This window comes from Martes martes (genome assembly GCF_963455335.1).
Source record: "Martes martes genome assembly, chromosome: X".
Lineage (NCBI taxonomy): Eukaryota > Metazoa > Chordata > Mammalia > Carnivora > Mustelidae > Martes > Martes martes.
The window spans coordinates 55,029,747-55,055,903 of record NC_137897.1 but is presented as its reverse complement, the minus strand read 5'-3'; the positions used below and the strand labels follow the sequence as shown (position 1 = coordinate 55,055,903).

The following is a 26,157-nucleotide window of genomic DNA, read 5'->3' as shown; positions in this document are numbered from 1 at the left end:
CGGCCAATAGTTCAGCGAGAGTCAAGGTCCCAGCCCGCGCTGCACACACGTTATCCGTTATCCGTTTCTCTCCTTTCTCCTGGCTGAGGCCCTCTAGTTAGAGAGGACCTCCGTTCGTGTTGTGGTTCACTGATTTACGGCTCGAATTCCTGAAAACAGTGCTGTGTGGCAGGGGAAGTTCTGGCTTTCACACCCGTTGTAAAGCAGAGTGTTGGGCCCTTGTACTCATTCCTAGGGCAGGAAGGAGGAAGCAAGTGCCGGCTCCCCTGGGCAGCTCTGATGCTGGAAAATTCACTGCCCACACCAAAGGGAGATGCTCAGGCTCTCTCCATAAGCTCCGGGGGGGCCCATAGCTGACCCCCCCCAAAAAAGCACCTGATACCCAAATTTCTGCACAGGTTCATGTAACATAAGGGACTTTTATTATTATTTTTTAAAGGGAATTCATACAGCCATTGATTATACAGAGCCACTTCGCAGTACCTTTTTCTTTCCACTTCAGAAACTGAATACACCATGATGAGGAGGAGAATGCTGAAACAAGATTGCTGGCTCATCACCTAGGGTACAGATACACACTTAATTGTTTGACACTTTATTTTGCCTTTGTTGTACACAGCTGAAGCAGGAGCCCGGGGAGGGGAAGATGTGACCCCTGGAGTCCCGTCTTGGTCTTGTTGTGGGAGGGCTAACCCATGTTCTGTCGGTTGCCATAGCCCCTAGGATGGGTGTCCTTCCAGTCATCCCACTCCCGAGCTCTGTGGAGAGCTTGTTCATCCTCCTCATCCTCCTCCTTTTGTTCCTGATCTTCCTGTTGCTGAGTACTTCTTTTGAGCTCTGCTGCAGTGGAAAAAACAAGAAAGCAGGGGTGAGAAACTGAGGGAACGTCAGGGGCCTCGGCTCCACTCTGAACGCAGCAGCATAAAATGAGAACAAGGAAGGCAGCTGCCTGCCTACCCTGGGGCCAGCGGAGTCGTGAAGAATACTTAGATTATTTAATATATGACCTGTTAAATAATAGTTAAGAAACGATGCTCTGAGTGATCTTCACAAGAAGGCCAAAACATAAAAGTTGAATTCACAGAATGAATTCTATTTTGGGAATGATCTCTTGCCAAAAAAGGCCAAATAGCGCTTCCCCCCTCCTGCCCCCCACATACACACACACAACAAAACACACCAATGGCCCAACAGAACCCCAGCAAGCCAAAAAGACTCAAGTAAAAAATATTCAATGATTTAACGATTTGTGGTATGTCAGGAAGGAGGGACTGAGGGTGGCTTTCCTCTTCCATCCAGTTCCTTTATTACAGCTGTATTTTCTGAGCATGTGTGCATTTGTGTGTGTGCGTGTGTGTCAAACTGTAAACCACCGGGCAGTTGAACCTACTAGAAAAGAGTATCTGTACTCTTTGACACTTGTTTGGAACAGGGTCTGAAGTCCAAATGGCACTTGCTGTGCAGCGTTCACCCCAAAAGAAATTAAACCAACTGCTGCCCCCCTCATTTGCATTAATTTTGTTTTCCCTTTGTGACATAAAGGAGCATTTCCTGGCTACTCTGAGTTTGCCCATGAGAAAGAGTCTCAGTACTATGATAAAAAATGAAACACATGGGGATCTGATCCCTTCCCACAGCTTACAAGCTTTGTGTTCCAAAACAAACAAATAAGCAAACAAAAATAATTCTTATTTTAAAATAAAACATACTGGAAACCACACAAAAATATACAGAATTATTAAGTTTTTTAAAAAGATTTTATTTATTTATTTATTTGACAGACAGAGATCACAAGTAGGCAGAGAGGAGAGAGAGGGAGAAGCAGGCTCCCTGCTGAGCAGAGCGCCCAACATGGGGCTCCATCCCAGTACCCTGGGACCATGACCTGAGGAGCTGAAGGCAGAGGCTTTAACCCACTGAGCCACCCAGGCACCCCTGCACCAACTTTTATAGTAGTAACTTCCTGCTGAAGTTTATTACAGCTTTATGACCCAAGTGTGTGTCCCTAGACGCCAGCAATGTCCGTTTGTACCTTTTATTTTTAACTCAAGGATTTTTTAGTACAGACTTGTGAAACCATAACCAATGAAAAACAATTTCCATGACCCCCAAAAGCTCCCTTGTGCCCCGTACAGTTAATTCCCATTCCTTGCCTCCCCCTAGCCCCTGGCTGCCAGCAGGCTACCTTCTGTTTCTTATACACATGCCTATTCTGGAGATTAATAGGAGTATGAATGGAATCAAACAATATACGGTCTTTGTGTCTGACATCTTTAACTGAGCAGAATGTTTTTAAGGTTAGTCTTGCTCATTTACAAATATTTTGATATCTTCTTAATCTACAGGCTCCAACCCCATCCCTTTCTTTTCTTGCAAGTTATCTTATTGAAGAAACTGGAGCATTTGACCTGTAGTGTTTCCCCAAATCTGGATCTTGCTGACTGCAGTCATGCTGCAGTCCAAAGGGGTCTTCTGTATTTCTGCAGCCTGGCAAGTGGATACAGAGGCCTGATCTGACTCAGGGTCAGTCCCTTCGGCATGACTCTCGTGGGGGCCGCATTCCCTCATCAGGTGGCGCGTAGCATCTGTGTCTCGTGTGTTGTGATGACAGCGGCTGCTGATGCTTGATGCCTGGATTCACTGATTTTCTGGGGTTTCAAAATGTCCATACTCCTAATTTTCAAATTTCTTTTTTTGTTAACTAGAATGCTTTTCCAAAGAGCAGCTTCCCCTCACCTACTACTACGTAGTTACGGGGGGTGGGGGGGGGAGAGACAAGATTGACACTTGATTCTTTCACTTTATTTACCACTTGTCAAGGTAATCAGTGGGTTCCTTATCCTCTAAAACTGAAGTTTTTGTTTTTAAATATAATTATGACTTATGGGTTTGATGGGTTTTAACCAACTGCAGTGCTTTTCAAAAAAATATGTTTAAAATAACTTTTAAGTTTTAGAATAGTTTTAAATTTATAGAAAAATTGAGAAGTTAGTGTGGAGTTCCTAGCTATATCCGGCTTTTCCTATTATTAGCATCTTAGACTACTTTTTTGCTCAAGTTTTACCCAATGTCCTTTTTGGTTCCAGGCTCCCATTCAGAATGGGACACTCTGGTCCTCTGTCTCTTTAGTCTCCTCTAGGCTGGGACAATTTCTCAGACATTCCTTGTTTTTGAGGACCTGGGCAGGCTGGATGAGTACTCATCAGGTATTCTGCAGAATGTTCCTCAATTTAGGGCTGCTTGATGTTTTTCTCACAGTTAGACCTGGGGTTATGGGCTTTGGAAGAGAGTATCATAGAGGCTGGAGTGCCCTTCTCATCACATCAAATCAAGGCAACACACCATCAACATCACTTCTCACTGCTGATGTTAACCTAGATCATCGGACTAGGGCAGTGTTTGTAAAGTTCGCAGCTGTGAAGTTAACTCTTCCCCGCCTCCTCCCACACTGTTGTCTTTGGAAGCAAGTCACTAAACAGCCCACACTTAAGGGGCGAGGAGTTATGCTCCACGTCCTTAGGACGGGAATATATACACAAATTATTTAGAATGTTTCTGTAGGCGAGCTTTGTCTCTTCTCCATTTATTTCTTTGATCATTTATTTCTTTCAGTATAGACCCATGGAGATTTATCTGACTTAAAAAAATTTTTTTTAAGATTTTAATTAACTGGGGCACCTGAGTGGCTCAGTGGGTTAAGCCTCTGCCTTCGGCTCAGGTCATGATCTCAGGGTCCTGGGATCAAGCCCCGCATCGGGCTCTCTGCTCAGCAGGGAGCCTGCTTCCCCACCCCCCCTACCCCCACCTGCCTCTCTGCCTCCTTGTGATCTCTGGCTGTCAAATAAATAAGTAAAAATTAAAAAAAAAGATTTTAATTAATTGTTTGACAGAGAGAGACATAGTGAGAGAGGGAACACAAGAAGAGGGAGAGGGAGAGGGAGAAGCAGGCTTCCTGCCCAGCAGGGAGCCTGATGCGGGGCTCGATCCCAGGACCCTGGGATCATGACCTGAGCAGAAGGCAGACACTTAAGACTCAGCCACCCAGGCTCCCCTGAGTTTTTGTATTATAATCCGATACTGCTACTTTCCTGCTCAAATTCTTCCAGTTTGGGCCAGCAAGAGTTCTTTTGGCCAGCCTGTATCCCATTAACAGACTTAGGGGGTTTTTTTTGGTTTTGGTTTTTAGTGCTTCTCTGTTTTCTAGTACTGAAAGATGCTTCGGGCTCATCTTGTATATTCTCTGCCCCAGCCTAGAAGCAGCCATTTCCTTAAGGGGCCCTGGTTTTTTCTTTCTTCTTCTTTTTTTTTTTTTTAAATTAGAGAATGATACCAGAAACCCAGATGTGGGCTCTGAAAGTGCTCATTGCTATTGACAATTAACCCTTTTTGAAGCCAAACTGTCTCTGGCCAGTGGAAACATTTTCAAATTGACTTCTGAGCCCTACTGCTACGACCCTAGTTACCTTCAAAAATTTCTTCCTTGTCCTTATAACAAGATGTTTCCAGCTCATCTTGTCTATTTCCTGCCCCAGACTTAGAACTAGCTATTTCTCTAAGACATCCTGGTTTTTTTTTTTTTAATGGGAATGGTATTTCAAGACCGAAAGCTCTGTGTGTGTGTGTGTGTGTGTGTGTGTGTGTGTGTGTACTTTTCAATACAATTTCTCATGAGTTCCTATTTAGCACTACGGTTTGTTTTATTTCTAACTTACATTTTTTTCATCTGTATTTGTCCACATGAAAAGTCTTACTTCTCAGAGACAGAGGATAGAATGAGAATAGCTCCTAACTGCTGAATTACCTCACATTACACATAGTGTTGGAATAACAGTAACATTTCTACCAATATAAATACTGAGAACAGTTTTTTTCTTGCACATGCTTTCCCCAATTCTCCATTTTTTAAAATGTTGTACTGTATCTACATTACCTGAGCACTGAGCAGATAAACATTATACTCTGCTCGCTCCCTTTTAACCCCTTCATTTAGTCTTAGTTCTACAAGTGACTAGTACCCGCCACCAGCCCTTAGATGATATCTTTCTTATTATTTTGGTTGTCTGAAGCTCATTCTCTAGCAAATTCCTTAGGAGGGGATCATGGGAACAGTATTTCCTGAGCTCCTCTAGGTTGATAAATGTCTGCATCCTTTATATTCAATGGTCAGTTTTATCAGGGATCATGTCCTTGGCTCACATTCCCCACCTTGGGTATCTTAACTACATGTTACTCCGCTTTCTTCTGCCATAAAGCATTGGTGGCACAAAAGTTGGAGGGTGATCTAGTTTTCTTTCCTTTATAAATCATCTCTGTTTTTGCTGAAATGTCTGAGGCATTTTTTCTTCTTTAAAGTCTAGTAATTTTATGACAATGTGTCTTGTGGTTGGTCTCAGGTACACAGTGTGCTTTATCAGAGTAAATATTTTTCCCTTTTTTTTTTTTTTTAGGTTCCAGGAAAGTTTCCTTAACATTTATTTTTAGCATTTACTCTTTTTCCTTGGTTTGGTCTTGCTTTTCTTCTGTAGATAAGCCTATCACCCAAAAGTCAGATCCTCTTTGCTATCTTTAATACTTGCCACTTTTTCTTGAGTTGTGTTTATCTCTGCTGCTTTTTTATTTAAAACATTTTCCCTTTTACCTCAGCCAGGCATTTTCTGTAATGTTTACCCATTCTTGTTTTCTTCTGGTTTGGCTTTTACTTCTGAAATGATTCTTCTTTCTCCCACATTGCCACCACTTTTCTGTGTTTTATGAATCCTGCTTTATACTCTTCTTCATTCCTGTCTTACACAGTTTTCTTAATGCCCGCTAATTTTTAACAGTGTATATTTTTAGCAGTGAACATATTAACTTTGTCCAATTTTTAAAAACAGTATGTATTTTTGATTTGTTGTTTTTTGAGTGTGTCTTTCTGGAATGCTTTTGATTCTCCCCTCCCCTTTTATAATAATTCTGTGTGGGATGCTAACTTGATAATTCTGTGTTCCATTTTTTCACAGCCTTATTGAGACGTATTTCACGTCCCATAAAATTCACCCACTTCAAGTGTACAGTTCAGTGGTTTTAGTATTTTCAGAGCTCTGCAACCAGTAGCACCATCTGTTGTTCATTCTTATGTGAAATAAGTTCTCTGGAACTTTTAGAAAGTATGGTTCGGGGCGGCTCTTCTGACTCCACAGAGGCTCCCCTTCTGCTGTTTTTATGTCCGTTAAAGAAATGTGATGACTTGCTTCACTGGAGTTCTTGGCTCTGGTCCTCTCGCCCGCTTTTACCTGATCCTTACCTTTCCTCCTTCTTTATGGTCCCTGTTCTATTCAATGTCCATTCCATCCTCAGCAGTTTCTCCTCAAGTGTGGGACCGTGTTCCTGGAAGCAAGATCTGGTGGGTCCTTTTTAAGAGTTCATTACAGACTGGACTTTCTCTGTCTCTTTTGGACTCGGACCACAGGTCCCTTGTACTTACCCAGTTTTTACTGGAGGGCAAAACCCCTCCTGTTTCAACTGCTGTCCTTACACTGGAGTGCCACACTGTGGAGGGAATGCCTGTTTGCTGTTTTGGAATTCTGCTGTCAGGTCTCTCAGGTGGGTCTGTCAATGCTTTCTGCTTTCTCCTACACTGATGCCAATCACTTGTTGATCTTGTGGTTATGAGGGACCTGTCCTTATCTGTTTTTATTTTGAAGCTCATGGGGATACGCTGTCACCTACTTTGTTGAAAATGCTGCCCATGAAGGGCACCTGGATAGTTCAGTCAGTTAAACATCTGCCTTCAGCTCAGGTTCCGATCTTGGAGTCTGGGGATCGAACCCCACATTGTGCTCCCTGCTCAGCAGGGTGTCTGCTGGTCCCTCTCCCCCCGCCCCTCCCCCTGCTTGTGTTTTCTCTCTCTCTCAAATAAATAAAATCTTTAAAAAAAGAAAAAAAGGAAATGCTGCCCATGAGTTTCTTTTTGTCTTATTACTGAAATATACATGTAGACATATATACACAACTGTAGTGCGGCTCAATGAAGTTCCACACCTGAACACATCTATGTCATCAGTACTCACTCAGATCAGATGCAAGTACTAACTCCACAGAGGTCCCCCTCAGGTCCAATTCCATTCATGATCCCCCACTAAGGGTGAACACTATACTGGCGTTTAACCAGCCTATACAAGTTTCACCTGTTTGCGCACTATATACGAATGGACTCATACAGTCTATATTCTTGTGTCCGGCCTTTCCCACTTACAATCACATCTGCAAAATTCTGCTGTATTTGCCACTGATTGCTCAAGAACTAGAGGGAGTTTAAGCTTATTGCTAAATAATATTTTATTATGTGAACACACCCAGATTTCTTTATCCATTCTACTACGTCTTGGCACTTGAGTAGCGTCCAGCTTGCGGTATTACAAATAATGCTGTTGTTCTTGTTTTCCCCAACTTCTTCAGCTAGAACCTTAGGTAATCAACTTTACCCTTTCTCTTTTTTCCCAACACAAGTACTGAAAGTTACACATTTCCCTGTCAGCACGGCTTTAGTTGTATGCCACAAAATGTAATGTATTTTCATTGTCATTCAGTTAGAAAGATTTTCTCATCGTTTTTGTGATTTCTTTTTTGCCCCATGAGTTGTTTAGAAGTATGCTGCTTAATTTAAATATTTTGAAGACTTCCTAGGTATGTTGCTACTGACTGCTAATTCCACTGTGGTCAGAGAACATATTTAGGGTGATTTCAATCTCTGAAACTTAGAGACTGCTTTGATGGTCCAGATGGTCTTGGTGAATGTGCCATGTGCATTGAAGAGAGGTGTATTTTGTGGTTGTCGGATATATTGTTCTATACATGTGGAACAGGTTAAGGTGGCTGCTAGTGTTGTCCAGATCATCTACGTCCTTCCTGATCTTCTGTCTAGTAATTCTTTCAATTAGTGAAAGAGGAGTATGACACTCTCCAACTATGACTGTGGATTTGTCTGTTTCACCACTTCAGTCAAATTTTTAATTCATGTAATTTAAAAAAGCTTATTAGCCATGAACATGTTTTTCACTGTTAGTCTTCCAGATAAATTGCTCCTTTTATTGGTATGAAATACTCTTGTTTATATCCAGTAACACCTTCTGTCTTGAAGTCTACTTTATCTGATGTTAGTATGGCTACTATAGCTCTCTTATGCTTACTGTCAGTCTGGTAGATCCTTTTTCATCTTTTCACTTTCAACCAAGCTGTGCCTTCGTAATTAAAATGCATCTCTTGTAGACAGCATGCAGCTGAGCCTGAAATCAATCTCTGATTTCTAATTCGGAGGTTTATTCCATTTACATTTAGGATAATTACTGATATGACTGGAATGGGATCTGCCATTCTGCTATGGGTTTTCTGTTTGCCTCATCTGGTTTTTTTTTTTTTTTTGCTGCTCTATTCATTCTTGCTTGCTTTCTTCTTTTTTCCTCTGCTGACTTTATAGCTTTGTCTCTTTGCCTTATTTTTTAAAATTGACTTTACTTTTTAGAGTAGTTTTAGGTTAACAGTAAAACTGAATGGAAAATACACAGTGTTGCCATATACTCCCTGCTCCCATAAAGGCATAGCTTTCTCCACTATCAACATCCTGTACCAGAGTGGTATATTTGTTACAATCAATGGACCCACATTGAACAGAAATAGCAGATACGTGTCATTATATACATTTTTCCAAACCCACAGAATGTACACCACCTAGAAAGAACCCTGTTGTAAACTGTGGACTTTGGACAACACTGTTCGCCTGAAATCAATCTCTGATTTCTAATACAGAGGTTTATTCCATTTACATTTAGGATAATTACTGATATGACTGGAGTGGGATCTGCCATTCTGCTATTGGTTTTCTGTTCGCCTCATCTGTTTTTTTTTTTTTTTTTTGCCTCTCTATTCATTCTTGCTTGCTTTTCTTCTTTTTCTTCTTCTTTGAATACTATTCTAGTGTCTGGATGTACCACTCTTTATCCATTCAACCTACTGAGGACATCTTGGTTGCTTCTAATTTTTGGCAATTACGAATGAAGCTGCCATAACCACCTGTGTGCAGGTTTTTGTGTGGACCTCAGTTTTCAACTCATTTGGGTATACATCAAGGAGTAGGATTGCTGGATCATATGGTAAGAGTATGTTTAGTTTTGTAAGAAACTGTCTTCCAAAGTGGCTATACCACTTGGCATTGCGATTGGCAGTGAATTGGTGTCCCTGTAGTTCCATATCCATACCAGCATTTGGTGTTGTCAGTGTTTGGGATTTTGGCCATTCTTAGATGGGTCTAGTGGTATCATTGTTGTTTTAATTTGCAATTCCCTAATGACATGTGACCTTGAGCTTCTTTTCATATGCTTCTTTGCCCTCTGGAGATTTTCTTTGGTGAGGTATCTATTTAGGTCTTCTGCCTATTTTTTAATTGGGGGTGTGTCTGTTTCCCGATTACTGAGTTTTAAGAATTCTTTATATGTTTTAGATAAGAGTCTTTTATCAGATGTGTCTTTGGTAAATATTTTCTGCCAGTCTGTGGCTTGTCTTCTTATCCTCTTGATGCATTATTTCTTTCTTTTTTTTTATGATGCATTATTTCTTAAAAAGATTTTATTTACTTATTGGGGGGGGAGTGTAAGCAGGGGAAGAAGCAGAGGGAGCGGGAGCAGCCCAAGCAGAAGGCATGAGCCTGACACAGGCCTTGATCTCATGACCCTGAAATCATGACATGAGCTGAAATCAAGAGTTGGATGTTCAACCGACTGAGCCACCCAGGCGCCCCTTGAAGATTATTTTTTAAGTGGTTGCTCTAGGTAATACAATATTCCTTCCTAACTTTCCAGTCTACTTAGAGCTAATATTGAACCATGTGGGAGGCAGCCTCAAAGACGGACCCCAGCTATCACAGCCTCCTGGTATTCATGCTTTTATGGAGCCTCTCCCACACTATGTGACTAACAGAATATGGCAGAAGTCATGCTGTGTCACTTCCAATGTTAGGTTATAAACGATACGGGGGCTTCTATCCTGATCATTCTCACTCAGATCACTCTGCGTGAAGGGAAGCTCCTAGCTGTGAGCAACCCCATGGGGGGACCCACAAGGGGAGGTGTGCTGCCAATAGCCACGTGAATGAGCCAATGAGCTGGAAGCAGATCCTCCAGCCTCAGTCAAGCTCTCAGAATACTGCTGCCCCAGCTGACAGCTTGACTGCAATCTTAAAAGATCCTAAGCCAGAATCACCCAGTGAAGTTGATCCTGGATTCCTCAACTTCAGAAAATATGTGACAAATATGTGACAATAACGTTTATTAATAATTTTAAGTTGTGACATTGTGGAGTAATTTGTTACACAGCAATAGATATTATGTACCACTTTACGTAAAACGAAAGAATTTCACAAAAAATGGTTCCATCTCATCCATCATTTTTGCTATGGCTGTCATATGTAGTACATCTACATACAGTATAATCCCCACTGGACAATAATTTAATTTTTCCCTAAAGAAGCCATATGTAGTTCGTTCCCTTCAGCCCAAGGAGCTTCCTTCAGAGTTTCTCATAATGCCAGTTTTCCAGTGAAGAATTCCTTTAGCTTTATCTGAAAATGTCTTAATTATGCCTTCATTTTTTTGGATATTTTCAATGGCTATAAAAGTCTGGGATGACAGGTTTCTCCACCTCCAAAACTTACGAGATGTCGTTCCACTGTCTCTGGCTCCCACTGTTTCTAATGGGAAGTCAGAAACAACTCATATCATTGTTCTTCTAAGTGTAACGTGTACTTTACCCCTTGATGCTTTCAAGATTTTCTCTTTTTCTTTGGTTTTCAGCAGTTTGACTATGATGTGCCTATGTGTGGTTTTCTTTGTAATTTAACTTGCCTGGGGCTTGATTAGGTTTCTGAATTTGTAAATTTGTGTTTCACTGATTTAGGGAACATTTCAGCCAACTTTTCTTCAATTTTTTTTCTGGCCCCTTCTCACTCACTCTCTCCTTTCCTACTGGTATTTCAACTGTACATACAATCGAACTTCTTACCTTATTCCACAGGTCACAGAGGCTCTGTTTCACTTTTTTCCAATTTTTTGTTCTTCAGACTGCCCAACTGGTACTGATCTATCTTTGAGTTAAATGACACTGTCTTTTGTCACTGCCAAGTTGCTATTAAGCTCATCTAATAGGTTTCCAAACTTGAGTTATTGTACTTCACAGTTTCAGAATTTCTTGTGCACAGTTCCTACTTTGCTGCTGTTTCTTTTTCCTTGTTTCTTTTTGTGAGCATGTTTATTTTCAGTCATTACCCACCAATAAGGCAAAGTAAGGCTCACGGTTTTAGCTTCTGATTCAAAGTGAACTAGGACGCAAATTTACATCCGTCAGATACAACTGATGGTCACAAATTTTTAAAGTTCAGGCTATCTTGAAAGCTTGTAACATACCAGATATTGCTGGATTCTCTAGTGACAGGGTGCCAGCAATGGCTGACACTAAGTAGAACTTGTGAAGTGTTTTAAAACAGGAGGTGTTTTCTAATTGTTGCTAAAGATTAAGAGATTTATAAACACATTGCATGTCCAGAAATAAGTCAAAATATTTGAAAGTCTACCCACAATGATTTAGGAATGTGTATGTTGTAATTTCAAGAGGGGTCAGTGGTCCACATGGGCTAAAATAATACTTGCCTCTGGGTAGCAGGTATATTTGTAAATATAAAATTATATTAGATATTACCTGCTGAGATTTTTTTTCATTCTTTTCAAGCACATTTTCCCCTCTGCCCTTGATCATGAAAATACGCTGCTTTAAAGTCCTTATCTGCTAATTTCAACATCTGCATCATCTAGGATTGGTCTCCACTGACTGCCTTTTCTCTTGAGTATAAGTCACATTTTCCTATTTTTCCTTCCTCAATACATAGTGGTTTAGGATTACATCCCAGATCTTGTGAATGGTATATTGTAGAGACTCTGAATTCTGTTTTGTTCCTTTAAAGAGTACTGATTTTTCATTTTAGCAGGCAGTTATTTTGTCTAGACCAAAAATTCTAAATTCTCTTTCCTCTGCATTGGGCAGCAACTGAATCCTCCCATCAGTTATCTCAGCCCTATCTAGGAAGCTTGCCTGGGCATGCACAGCTTAGGTGTCAGCCTCAGATTTAGGCGAGGTGCATATAGAGAATCAGGGCTCCTCCTCTGCGGTCCTCTCCTTTATGGGATATCGTCTCATTTCTCTCATTTCTTAACCAGTAAGACTGTACATTCCTATCCAAGTTTCACCTACCCCCATGTCACCACAACTGCAGACTGCCAATGGGTGAGAAGCTGTAAAAAACAGGAAACCCTTCCAAATGACCACTCTTTTCTTCTCTGTGCTATAGTGGAAACAGCCCTGAAATTTTGAATTTTAGGACCCAAATTCAAATCCTACTCTGGCCACTTTCTAGCTATGCTGACTTTGTGTAGTCAGTCCTCAGACACCATTTCCTCATCCTAATATGGGGATAAGAGCGTCTGCCTCACAGGGTTGTTAGGAAGATCAAATGAGATAATATACAAGATAAGGGAACAGAGGCTCGGAGGGGCTAGGTGATGTCCTATCTATTAAGCGGCAGGAATAACAGGTTACCCCAGGTCTGTCCATGCTTTTTCTAATACACCATATTGCTTTCATCTTTATAATGGCCACCCTCTCCACCTTTCCCATCCAAAGATGCATCTAAATATGTACCATGACCTAATTATCAAGTTGGGCACCAAGAATACCGTTAAGTCAAAGACCCTGCCCTCAAGAAATTCCAACCACGCCTTCTCCTTTCTTCTAAGTATTGACTGTCCTCCCACCTGTGTCTGCTCTTGGGCATTCTCTAGCTCCTCTGGGTGGTTGTTTAACTTCTTCAGTTCGTAGTTGTTGTCTGTGGGAGGGATTGGCCTTGATACAACCTACTCCGCCATTACCAGAAGTGGAACTGCCATCCATGGCACTTTTGCTTTTGCTATCTAGCTGCTTAGTCTGTTTTTAATGCCAGGACATCTGAAAGGATTCCAAAATCATGCAGCCACTGCCCCCATCCTCCCAGAATCACCTGCTACTTATCTCCATAAGAGATAAAACAAAAAATACTGCCTAGCATCTTTGTCCAGATTACTTCTGCTCCTAAAGGGCAACAACACTTGGTCTGAATTTAATTGCTAGGAGCAAGGAACCAAAAGTGTAACTACTTTCTTCCTACGCAGTCTTACCTGGTGGTGTCTTGGCTATGCCCTGATCTGGTAATGCTCCGTATTTCCGATGCTGATCGTACCAGTCATTCACCGTCATAGATGCCAGACTTGGATAACCAGCTCCAAATACTCTGCAAGAATCACATTACATTTAGAAAACCAAACAGAAACAGCACTCTTCTCTTTAGTGACAAAACCTGTGTCTGTTTCATCCTTGCTCCCCTGCCCAGCTATCTTCTGAGGAGCTGTGTAAACTCCTGTGAAGATATGTAAAAACAGACATCCAGGAAGGTGCATTAAAGTCAAGGGCTTTCATGAGAAGATAAATAGCTCAGGATCATCGCCCAGAAAACAATCCCAGGGGCCAATGTCCCACAAAGTGGCGATGACAATGTGGAAGGGGTATTTATAGTTGGTGGGTCTAAAAAGTATACAGAGAAAGGAGACTTTCCTGCCACCATGTGGAAAAGCATCTCCAGAGCTCAGAATTAAATCCTTAATAGGTAAATATGTCCTTTCGAGAATTGCAGCTGAAGGCAATAATGGGAAACAAGTGAAGTCTGCAATTCTCCATGAGATTCCTTTCCTCCTTCTGATTTATTTATTTTTGTCAGTTTCCTTTTGGGCCTACTGTTAAGCTTGAGTTTGTGAGGGAAACGTCTGATGAAGAGAGACATATATATTCAAGCTACATCCCTCTGATGAAAGAACAGCCACCACAGGCGAGCACAGGGCCATTCCACAGTGCCCATTCTATCCATTACTCATGCACCCAATGGAATCACAAAAGCAGGGGGCCTACAAAGGCAACCCACTTTTCAGTACTACCTACTTGGCTTGGGCCACATTCCGTGTGAGAACGAAGGATTTCATTGGAGGCCTGTCCTGACGAGCTGAATGAGAAGTTGATGCCTGGAAAGGAAATTAAGTGATTAGAAGTGCATTTCTGCCACTCTGCCTACCCTGCTACGCAGGCTCTTAAGTCTTCTGGCGCTTGAAAAGCCCTGGAGTCAAACTCTGCCCACTCCCTATTTCTCGGTCTCTCAGAGACAGTGGTGGAATTTAAAAAAAATTAAAAAAATCTGCCCACTCCCTATTTCTCGGTCTCACCAAAATTAAAAAAAAGATTCCCTGGCTTTACAATCTCCCCTCAATCTGCCCACTCCCTATTTCTCGGTCTCTCAGAGACAGTGGCGGAATACTAATGGCGGAGGCTGCTCAGCTCTCCTGAAGAGCCCAGAGGACCAGGCTGAATGAAGAGGAGGAGAAAGCTCTCCCAGAAGTCACCTCACCAAAATTAAAAAAAAAGATTCTCTGGTTTTACAATCTCCCCTCCAAAGGAGGAGATTCCAAAGGCTTTTTCTGTGGTCCAGCTAAATCCCTCGAGCTGAACCTGAAGTCCCTTTCCTCAGCCTGGCCTTCAGTGCTAAAGATGAATCATGGAGACCCTTCTTCTGAAACCCCCTTCCGATGTCACTATGCAATTAACTGTCAAGAACCCCTAGGTTTTTAGAAGAGGGTGTTCCCAAAGGCAAGGGGGAATGAACGTGTTGTTAGTTTTCATACAGTGGCATACAGAAATGTTTGAAGGAACCTGGGCTCTCCAGGGGCATATGGAAACAAAGTCTGGTCAGAAGAAAGGTGTTCGCCTGGGTCTAGGTTCATCACTTCCAGAGCCAATCCCAATACCAAATAAGAGCACATTCAACAACAACGATGACGGACAGGGAAAGGGAGGACACAGAAGAGTCCAGCCTCAAAATGCCTGAAAGCCATTCACCTAGATATGCTCTGGGGTCTTATGGCCTCAGAATACTGTTTATGCTTTGATCCTTTACCAGGAGGAACGAGGCTGATGTTACCCAGAGGTCTAAGTTCCTGGGCTAATGAGTCCAAGTCAAATTAGGAAGAGGTTTCTCTGAGGACTTAAATCAATGCCTGTGGCAAGCTGATGAATTCAACTCAACCCATGTTGGGATCCTGAACCAAAAAGGAACTGGGAGCAGGGCCTAATCTTTTGAAGCAGTGGCTCCAGAACAGGGTGACGATTTTCAAAGACAGCCAAAGCTGTGTCACGGTGGGTTTTTACCAGTATACCCAACACTTTGTGCATGGAGAAGTCCTTCTGTGTCTCATACCTGAGGGGTCTAAGGGTGTGAGAGTGCATCACCATGTAAGGTTAAATTCAGATTCCTCCCCCAACCCAAATATATTCCCGATCGTTCCTTTTATTTTCTTCTTTCTAGTCTTTTCTCTCCCTCCTCCGGTGCTACTTTCCCTCTCCCCTCCCATCCTGTTTCTCGTCTCCTTTGGTTATTACAGTCAAGCACAGATTTTAAAAGCCAATCTTTCCTATGCATTCCTTCAGTGGTCAGGACTTCCCACAGCCCAAACCAACTTAGGTCACAAAATTACACATGGCTATTAGCATGTCACAGGTAGGGAAGCACTGGGGAATACCACCACAAGCTGGAGAGAAGGCTACCCTAGTCGACCTTCAGCCTTTCTCCACTAAGCTTAAAAGGGACAGTGATTTTATGGAGACTTCAAACTTAAAAGGATTTTAATTCGATCACTCGTCTGTTGAACATTCCAATCTACTGACAGCAGCTTTTTGAGCTCTATAGGCGGTGAGCAGGCTTACCTCTGGTGAGGAGTCTTTTTCTCTCAGGATCTTCATCTCCTGGTCAATGCTCTCAATCTCTTCTAAGCTGATACCAACCCACCTTCGAAGGTGAAGGAGGTAATACTCACGAACACGCTCATCATCTGCTTGACCAGTTTCCACAGCAGATTTCAGTGCAGACAACCTATGCTCCACTTCCTTCTTCTGCCTGTATCTGTTCCATAGAAAAGCATTGCCCATGAACTTCAAAATAAAGAGGTAGTCCTTCAAAGAAGGCCACAGTAAGAGTTTCCCTTTTCCAAGTGACCAAGCAGTAAATATGCCGGTTTCCGCTTGGGCAAAAATAGAGATTCAATACCCCAGAACTTGCCACCAAGGCTGCAAGCCCTTAAGACTGCCAGGGCAAGGAAGGGATCAGCAGGGCCAAATACCTCCCAAAGCCAGAAAAATACAAAAGTAACCTATCTGAGCAACTCCCCCCACCCCATCATCTGTAGAGATGGGAGTCCCTCAGCAATTTCATTACACCGAGCCTTACTAAGTTGGATACTTAGTATCAACATCCATTGGGGGAACTGCCACTTCAAAGAGTCACAGAATCTTGGGGGTTGTTTACCTGCCACTGATGCAGGAATTCCTTGGGAAAGAGCCTAAAAAAAGTGGTCATCTCTTCATCTCTTCCGGGAAAAACAATCTTAGGTCTTCTGGCTCATCCTTTTACTAAGGAAATCATATTGTGTGAACCAAGGAAATAGTCTCTTGTATTGTATTATTCTCAAGGACAAGTGCTATGCTAAGTGCTTTTATTTATATGATCACATTAAATTAAGCTTTATACCCAACATGGGGCTTGAACCTACGACCCTGAGATCAAGAGTCACATGCTCTACTACTGACCAAGCCAGCCAGGTGCCCCTACCTTGTCCTAATATAACTGAAAGACTCACAACAATCCTGCCTTGCCTTTTCCAGGAGGCGTTCGTTCACTCGAAAAGTATTTACTGAGTACCTACCGTGTGACCGGCACTGTGCTCAGTGCCGGACTCGCAGCAGTGTAGACAAGGAAGTCCTTGCTCTCCTCAAGTTCTCATTCTAGGGGAAGCTGACAAGAAGGGATGATGGGTCAGGTGGTGATAAGTGCCATGAAGAAGCAAAAGGCAAGGTACAGTGGACAGAATGATGGCACAAGAGGAAAAGTGCTATTACATACGAGGCGATCAGGAGGAGGCAACATTGGAGCAAAGACTTCAATCCAGAAGCAAGCCACGCCAATATGTGAAAGAGGCTTCTCTGGGCTGAGGGCGGGGTAGGAAGTGTGATGGTCCCAGAGTGGGAGAGAGCTTGGTTTGCTGTGTCTGAGAACTAGAAAGTAGGCTAGTGTGGCTGGCATGGAGTGAAGAAGAATGACAGCAAATGAGAGAAGAGGGATAGCCATGGCTACAATTTCTAGAACCCTGTAGGCTGTAAGACCCTCAATATCAAATACCATGGTATTTTGAGACAGGAAAGCCACTGGAGGCTTTTGAAGAGAATACACGACACGAATACAGTGACACGAAAACTTTTTTTATATGGGCCACTCTGGCCGTGGTGCAGAGTGGGGCCTGTGGGGGAGGGGAGGCAAGAAGGGAAGTGGAGAAATCAACTAAGGGGATGCTGCTACCATCTAGATGAGAGATAGTCACTTGAGATAGGGAGGTGGTGAGATGTGGATGTATTTAAAATGTAAAACAGATGTACTGGATATTAAGGGCTTGAGGGAGAAAGAGAAAGAGAAAGAGAAAGAGGGAGATTTTTTTTTGGACCTGGGAGAGGTCTACAGTTTTTTGTTTGTTTGTTTGTTTGTTTGAGGTCTATAGTTTTTATCAGATTATCAAGATCCATGACCCGCAAAAAGTCAAGAACCACTGCTCTGGAGCCGTTCTTTATTATACAAACCTCTTAGGCTCTTCTGATCCTTTAACCCAACAAGTGGAAGAGTTTATGTGATGTTACAAATAACCATCCCAGCGCCAACATCAGTAGCCTCTGAGTGAAACGCTACAACGGGAAACTCCTAGTTCATGAATGCTATTACAGGTATCACTTGAGAACATTTAATTCTGGCCCCACTCCTACCCCTACCCTCTTTCCTGGATGTACCTACAGCAGGAAAAAAAAACCCTAACAAACCTACCAGGGCCTTAGAATGTATATAATCCATGGTAATTTCTGGGTCAGTCTACTGGTCCTTTAGGATAAGGTTCTTGCGCTTCCTTTTCCCGTTCTCTGCGTACTTGTGATCTAACCTTGCTCACAGGCTGCTTCTTCATGTCCTCACTCCTGTGACTTCACTCTGGTCATCTTTGAAACTTTAGCTCCTCCACTCCTGCTTTTTTAAGGCCAGTGTTTGTTTGTTTTTTTTTAAACCTTTTGGTCTTAGCCAAAGAACTCTTTCTTCTTATGAGAACTTATCTGGAACTCCAGTAAGTAATAAACTGATAAAAATCCACCTTAGTTAAAGCAAGAGGAGAGCTCCCAACATTGCCCCTACCCCGGCACTGGGGTGGATTCTTCCGAGCTCCGAGGAACAGACTGAAAACCACTACCCTAGGCCCTTCATCACTGTTTTAGATTTCCCATTGCGAGCCATTACATGGAAATACTCCTTGCCATCTTAGAATCCCCAACGCCTGTCACCCGTCTGACTCTGGACAACGGTCCCCATTTCCTTGTTCTGTTCTCAGGCTGCTGCAGAGAGCTAACGAAGGACAAATTTGTGTCAAATGAGTCAACGACATACTCAAATGATCAAACTTCAGCCGAATGGTCACTCGTGCTCAGCTGTCCTTCTGTTCATCTTTTGTGGATTCCACACCCCCATCACACTCACCAGATGACCAAATGATACAGAATTCAGTGTCCCTCTTTCCCTTACAATCTCTGTAATTTCGCCTTTCGTCGGCTTTAAGTAGGAGCTAACCCTGTCTTCACCAGGGCAAGGTCTTTACCATTCCGCTTTTGCTATCGATCCTGTCCCTACCCACATCTCCCCAGGCCTCACTCTGTCAATCATCCTGTCAACAGCAGTTACAACTTTTCACTCTAGTGGGGCCTTTTCCCCGATCTTAGAGAACACCTTCCTTCAAGGCATGTTCTATCCTTTCAAAGGACTTTTCTCTTTTCCGTGCTATGTTGCAGAGAACTGGGAATTTGAAGACCTGAGTTTAAATTGTAGCCTGGACACTTTCAAGGTGTGTTAAGTTTGGACAAGTAAATTCTCGTAACCCACTTCCTTAGCTCTAAAATGGAGAAAAGAAGATCCACTTCCTGGGGTTAAGAAGATCAGATGGAACAATACACATGAAAGTCCTTCATAGGCAGCAACAGGATACAGATACTGTCAGGGGATGGGAAAAAGGAGGCCAGGAGGGGCTAGGTGATGCCCCATCTGTCAAGTGGAAGAAACTGGACTGGCTGCTCTAGGTCCATCTGACTCCAAAGTCCAGGTTTTATGTGCAACACCACATTGCTTCCATTTTTCTGATGAACACCTTATCTGGTCCTCCCAAGCTACTTCACATACCTACTATGATCCACTGACTGGGCTGGGTCCCCAAGGACAATGATACATTAGGATACTAAAGATGCAGTGAGTCCAGGTCTCTGACCTCTAGGAGTTTCCAGCTGAGAGAATGACCAACTAAGTGCTACAGTATCTGGGAGGGGGCTTGACAGGGAGAAGTTTCAAAGAGTACGAGTCATTTGCTCTCTCTTCCCCAGGCTTCTGTAAGCCCCCTGCTGAGTCTCTGACCTCTGATTGCTCTTTCCTGCCTCTTTCTCCTCCCTTAACTTGCCCAATTTTTATCCTTGGCTTTTTTTTATTGCTACGTGTTTTCCCTCAGTAATCCATACCCCCCAAAGCTCCTGAAGTTTTAGCACCAGCTACCAGCTACCAGTCCCCTAAGTTTCAGTTACACGTCCATCTGCCGATGGACACGTACCCGGCTGTCACTTCAGAATCTCAGTTTGGTGAGAACACCAGACTCATGGCTCACCCAGCTTCTACTCCTGTTTCTGGCACAGCTAATCAACCAGACTCACACTCTCAGAGATGGCAATCAGAATAGAGAGGACATGTGAAGAAACGGGTTTTGAGAGAGGATATACCTCTCTCATATATATATATATATACACACACCTTGGGTGTTTTGTGCAGGATGGCCTCAGTGCGTAAAGTTGTGGTGTTGGGGAGGAGGGAGGACTTAACCGAAAATAAAAAGGATCTCAATAATGGTTTCTAATCCATTCTAATCTAAATCTAATCTAATCTAATTAGGTTTCTAATCCTATCAATGCTTTTTGCACAAGTAATACCTCTGACAGCTGTCACTTCACTTTTATCACTTTTCCCAGCTGAAGTGCTATTATAATGTGATAATTTGTCTTTCTGCCACTCTCTTCCCTTTCAGGATTCTGTACACATCACTTCCTTCTGCAGATCTCTGACCAGAGTGCTCCCAGCTTCTTCCAAACTAGACTGGTCTGCACGCCCTGTACGTACCTCAAATTATTCTGCTGGGGCCTCTGCTCTTATTATTCCTCCTGCTTATCAACAGTAAGTGCTGCCTGAGCACCTCCTATATGTGGGGCCCTGTGCTAGGCACACCGCTGCGATCAAGAGAGAGGCCGCTCCTGCCCTCAAGGAGTATACATTCCAGTAGAGGAGAAAGACAAAGCCCAGGAAGACAGAAAGACAAAGGGCATTTCATGCAAAAAGAACATGTACAAAGACTGTAGAAGGAAGGAGTTGGGTCTGTGCAAAGGAACGGAGGAAGGCGATTGCGGCTAGAATCCAGTCAACAAGGCAAGACCGAAGAGAAGCAGGTGCCAGACTGGGCAGGACCTTGGAGTTAGTGGGATGGCTCTTCCAGGTGAAGTGCTAGGGGGCTGCAATGAGGTGCGACCACGGAGATCTCAAGAAACAGGATGTAAGACTCATTCTGTAACCAGAACCAGCAGGCTTTGCCGGTGGACCGGAGCTGGAGAGTCAGAAGGGAGGAACTGAGGCTAACTCCTAGCTGCTGGCTTAAACGTCTGGGTGAATGGCGGTGCCAGTCACTGAGATGGTGAAGCCCTGGGTGTGGGGGCACTCTGGGGATTAAAAAGTCAAGGGTTCAGCTGAGGCCATGTTAGGTTTGAGATGTTTGTGAAACATCCATGTAGGGTGTTGGAAGTATGAGGCTGAGGGTCAGGAAAGGTCTGGGCTGGTGATGTACAGGTGGGAGCCATTAGCATCAAGAGAACACTATTATTTTGTCTTGCAGACATTTTTAAAGAATGTTCAAAGACCAAGCTTTGAAATGCAAATAAAAACAATGAGATACCTTTTTTGGTATCCCAATTGGATTTTCTAAGTGCTAACATCTAGGCCAATGCAGTGGGATGTATTCTAAAGCCCTGTTATTGTGGGAAGCAATGTTGCTACCCTCAAGAGTCTTCAAGTACTCAAACCCTTTGATTTAGCCACTGGTCCTAGAAATCTATCCTAAGGAAACAGTGACAGATGCACTTAAAGATGTCTGTTCCCAAGGCTACTGAGAAGAATGAAAACAAACAAAAACAAATCTGAAATCCGGAACCTATACATGGTCTAAGTATTTGACAATAAAAGATTAGTTTGAATGATAATGGTACAACTATGGGATGGAATATCAGGTAACCATTAAATATCATGGTTTCAAAAGACACGGAGAAATGTTCACAATGTTAGGTTTGAAAAGGATAAAAAACTATATATACAGTATTATTCCAAATTTATTACCTAAAATAACTATATACCTGGAAGGAAATACATCAGGAAGTTAACAAAGATCATCTCTGCATGCTGGAATTTAGACCTTTTTAATTAAAAAAATACGGGTATTCAAACTTTCTACAATGAGTATTATTACGTTTACATTCAGGAAAATCTGTAATTTCTTTTTTTTTTAAATATATATATGTTTTAAGACTTTATTTATTTATTTGACAGAGAGAAATCAGAAGTAGGCAGAGAGGCAGGCGGAGAGAAAGGAGGAAGCAGGCTTCCGTTGAGCGGAGAGCCCAATGTGGGGCTCGATCCCAAGACCCTGAGATCATGACCTGAGCCAAAGACAGAGGCTTAAACCACTGAGTCACCCAGGTGCCCCTGTAATTTCTGTTTTTAAGCACAATTCAAGGCTCATCTCAAATGCATTATATGCTAAAAACTTGTCCTCATCCCTCCAACCAGATGTGCTCACTCCCTGGTCTTTCTCTATAGCCCTGTATCCCTGTGGCACGTACAGTCCTGTTTCTGGGTGTACCATAATTATCTGGGTACCAAACTCACTGTTTAAACCACCTGTTACCTGCCAACGGGCCACCCCCATCTTCTGACAAAAGATGGGATGCTGAATTCCGCATCCTATCAGTCTATCCCAGTTTCTCCAAAATTACTCACTGTTGCAAACCCTGAACCGTACTTCATTATTCCTTCATAGGCCATACGACCTAAAATTCCATGATTATTTATTAGTGCATTGTCTGACTCCTCCACCAAAATAAAAGCTTGATGAGGGCATAGATTTCATCTGATTCTCCATGACTTAGAACAGTTCCTGGCCCACTAGAAAGGCCCAAAACATATCTGCCAAGTGAATGGATCAAGTATGAGCTCTGTAGTCTTTAGCCCAGACCTCTCCTCTGAGCCACACACTACCAGATACCTCTACTTGGATGACTCCTACACACCTTAAATGCAACTGAATTTCTATGCTCTCCCCGTTTTGTTCTTCCTCCTCTATTCTCCATCTTAGTGAGTTCCACAAGCCATGCGCCTATGACAGAAACATGGACCTCTTCCTTGTTGCCTCCACCACGCCACTTCCCAGAACTAAGAGATTGCCAGGTTTTCTGCAGCTTCAATCCTTCTAAATAAATATATCCCCCTCATCTCTTCTGCCATTGCCGCAGTGAGGCCTTGTCACTTGTGACCTAACTCTCTCCCACTGCTTCCTAACCACTGCCTGTGTGTACTGCTCAAAATGCAAAGACCACCACTCAACTCTTTAAAAATCCCCAAAACCAAAAGCCTCCAGTGGATCCCAGTCATGAACCAAAGTTTAGGTTCTTCAGTATGGCCTGCTAGTAGGTGACACTCACAGAATATTAACTATGTGCCAGATGCTGTGCTGTTTTCTGGGCTCTATCTTAGTTACATTTCTTGATCCTTCAAGACGGGACCCTTGTGACTTGCGCATGATTTCACCCGTGAGGAATTCTGAGGCTCAGACGGGCTAGATAAGTTGCCCAAAGTCCGGTGGCTTATAAGTAAAGCTGGGTCTCAGACCCAGGACTCTGACTCCACAACCTGTACTCAGCTACACAGAGAGAACAACAGCCGACTTTGAGTACTCACTGCACCTGCCACGGTGCTAAGGGCTTTTTATATATTTCTCTTTTAAGCTTCCAAACTACTTTAGGAAGAAAGACCGATTATTATTATCCGATTTTGTAGCTCGGGAAATGAAGGCCACCAAGAGATGAAGCACCTTACCCAATGTTAGACTGATCAAATGGTGGAACTGGGATGTAGATCCCTTCCCAAGTTCTTTTTTTTTTTTTAAAGATTTTATTTATCTATTTGACAGACAGAGATCACAAGTAGGCAGAGAGGCAGGCAGAGGGAGAGGGAGAAGCAGGCTCCCCGCTGAGCAGAGAGCCCGATGTGGGGCTCGATCCCAGGACCCTGCGATCATGACCTGAGCCGAAGGCAGAGGCTTTAACCCACTGAGCCACCCAGGTGCCCCCTTTCCCAAGTTCTTAGCAGCAGGGCTGTTCCTTCACCTTCCTCACATCCCAAGCTCTCCTTGGTCTGGACCCCACAATATTCTTCAGCATCCTTCCTTCCTCTTCTCCACCACCCCACTTCATGTTCTAGTATCATCTGATTGCTTACAGTTGTTCCCCACCCACACATCCCCACCCCAGCACTGCGCTCTTTAATGCCCGGTGGCTTTACTAACCTCTGCTGGCTAATGCCCTCCTTTTCTCTTCCTCTAGGTAATATTCTTACCCCTCCTTAAACAACTCATCACAGAAGTCACCTCTGCCAGGGAGGCTTCTCTCTGCTGCTCCCTCTTTGGTTAGGTTTCCCTCCTCTGTTCTCACAGTACCTGTGCATTTCTCTATCACATCATTTTATACTGCTACTTTGCTTCAATACCTCTCCAGATTATATAGTCCTGCAAGGTGGAGACCTCCACCCATACTCATCCGAACATCCACACTCATTTTGTATCTCCAGTGCCTAAAGTAGCTCCTAGACACTGTGAGCTGTCATTCAATGTTTTTTTTCTAAGACTGAGAGTAAGCGGCCGCCTGGGTGGCTCAGTGGGTTAAGCCTCTGCCTTCGGCTCAGGTCATGTTCTCAGGGTCCTGGGATCAAGCCCCACATCGGGCCCTCTGCTCGGCAGGGAGCCTGCTTCCCTGCCACCACCCACCTGCCTCTCTGTTTACTTGTGATCTCTGTCAAAAAAAAAATAAATCTTAAAAAAAAAAGACTGAGAGTAAGCAACCTGTTCAAGGGCACATGAGGAAGCTGTGCTAGGACTAAGATTAGTTCAGGGTGTTACACACCTGATCCATTACTCTGTTTGAACAGAACTTCTCACTCAGTGGATTGTAGATGGATTATAACTACAAGCCCTTCAGAGATATCTACCACACTGGTGGCAGGGCCTAGTGGTTAGGTATGACCATCTAATCAAAAGCAAAGGCCTAATGCTCAGTAGAAACCAAACAAGAGACACCACTGATCCCCTCCCCGCCCCCCCAAAACATGCACCGCCCCCCAACAGCAGAGCCAATGGGCAGTCCTCAGAGCATAGCTATTGACCCACCTCTCTATTTTAGCCTGTCTCTGCGATGCCATAGCAGCGAGGCTAGGATAGGCCATGGAGGAACTAGCAGTGCCATTATCAGTTGAGTTGTTCTTGGTTTTGGGCAGCTCAAACTCTGCCACATGATAGTACTGGCACTGAATTAAGTAGTTTAAAAAGTGTTCTCGAGCCCACTGCAAATGATCTAGACGCTTGCTGGGGTTGACTTGTTTCATGGTGAGCGCTCCTTGAAATGCTGGCACCATCAGGTACTTCAGGTCGGTGGAAGCAATCTCTTCCAAATCTTCGTTTCGGCTGGAAAGAGCAAAGAGGAGGCTGTGAAGCCCGGACGGCCATTCACACTGTGGCCCTTGCTTCCCGGGGGGACAGGAGGGCTGCGGTGGGTGTGTGGAGGGAGAAGGCAGGGGGACTGAAAGTGGCTGACCGCTCACACCCAAAGCCTGTGCAAACAGCCAACACTAGGGAGCAGAGCCGTGCGACATCAACTGTCTCGAAGACAGGTGGAGAATATAAACAATGTACATCAGATCGCGAAGGGAGGTAGGAATAAAAGGTTCCCAGGCCTTTTTAAAGGGTCTCCTCCACCCCGGCTCCATGGCTCCACCCTTGGTAACCATTATTACCTCCATTCTCAACCGTTATTACCCTGTCCTCCATACCTGAACAAGTCGAGCTGCGATAACATTTCGGAAGCCTTCTTAAGGAGGTCTAGTCCCTTGAACACCTTTTCCTGGACCACTCGCGAACCGGTGGGTTCAGTCGCTACTTCCACTTCGTCTAGAAGCTGCTTGCTGGTTTCGAACAGCTCGGGGAGCCGCGGCAGCAGCAGCTCGTCTTCAGCTGTTGCCATCTTGGGGGAGGGAGGAACGCGAAAGACCTCACTTCCGGGGTCAAAGGGAAACTTCGCAAAGAAGAACTCTGCGAGCAGGCACGAAACCGGAAGGAGCGCCGCATTGGTCCAGTCGCTCCATTGTTACCAAAGCGTCAGAGGACTTCCGGAAGCCGCTGGTCGCCGACCGCGCAACCGTTTCCATAGACTCATCTTTGTGGGCTGCTGCCCATCGCAAGTTGTAGGCATCTGCTAAAAGCAACCAAGCAAGCACAGCCTTACGTGCTGTTTTACGGGTCGCGCTCCTCGTCGCCGACGCCGGCCTGGGAAGTTCCGCTGGCTCTGAGCTTAGTCCCCGGGCTGGACGAAGTTGAATTCAGAGCGGGAGTGGGCGCGCTGCGGGAGCCGGCCGGATGCGCGCCTTACCTCGCGAGGCGCTCCCTCGGTGGAGGGGCCGGGGCAGCCAGCAGCCCCAACCGCCAGGCCGCGCCCCGGGGTTCGGTCATCGCCGCGGGCGATTGCGAAGTGCCGGTGGCGCCCCCCTCCGGCTTCCGTGCGTCCAGCAGCTAGAGCCCCGGGCTCCTC

General features: G+C 44.0%; 1 protein-coding gene across 1 annotated transcript; it reads right to left on the bottom strand.

Moving 5' to 3' along the window:
- Window positions 1-579: 579 nt before the first annotated feature.
- Window positions 580-26,157, bottom strand: IGBP1 (immunoglobulin binding protein 1). The gene is made up of 6 exons (XM_080831354.1): window positions 25,403-26,157; window positions 24,744-25,037; window positions 15,859-16,054; window positions 14,047-14,126; window positions 13,233-13,345; window positions 580-840 (listed from the first exon to the last, which is right to left on the bottom strand). Exons 1-6 carry the CDS (start codon window positions 25,591-25,593, stop codon window positions 689-691), a joined length of 1,026 nt encoding a protein of 341 aa, XP_080687480.1. The 5' UTR covers window positions 25,594-26,157; the 3' UTR covers window positions 580-688.

Bases quoted from the DNA above. Each gene is read 5' to 3' on its own strand.
- IGBP1 (XM_080831354.1), bottom strand. From the start codon at position 25,593: ATGGCAACAGCTGAAGACGAGCTGCTGCTGCCGCGGCTCCCCGAGCTG. The intron at 25,038-25,402 runs GTATGGAGGACA...TGCTCTTTCCAG, and splicing joins TCGCAGCTCGACTTGTTCAG to CCGAAACGAAGATTTGGAAG. The intron at 13,346-14,046 runs GTAGGTAGTACT...TGATTCTTGCAG, and splicing joins CGGAATGTGGCCCAAGCCAA to AGTATTTGGAGCTGGTTATC.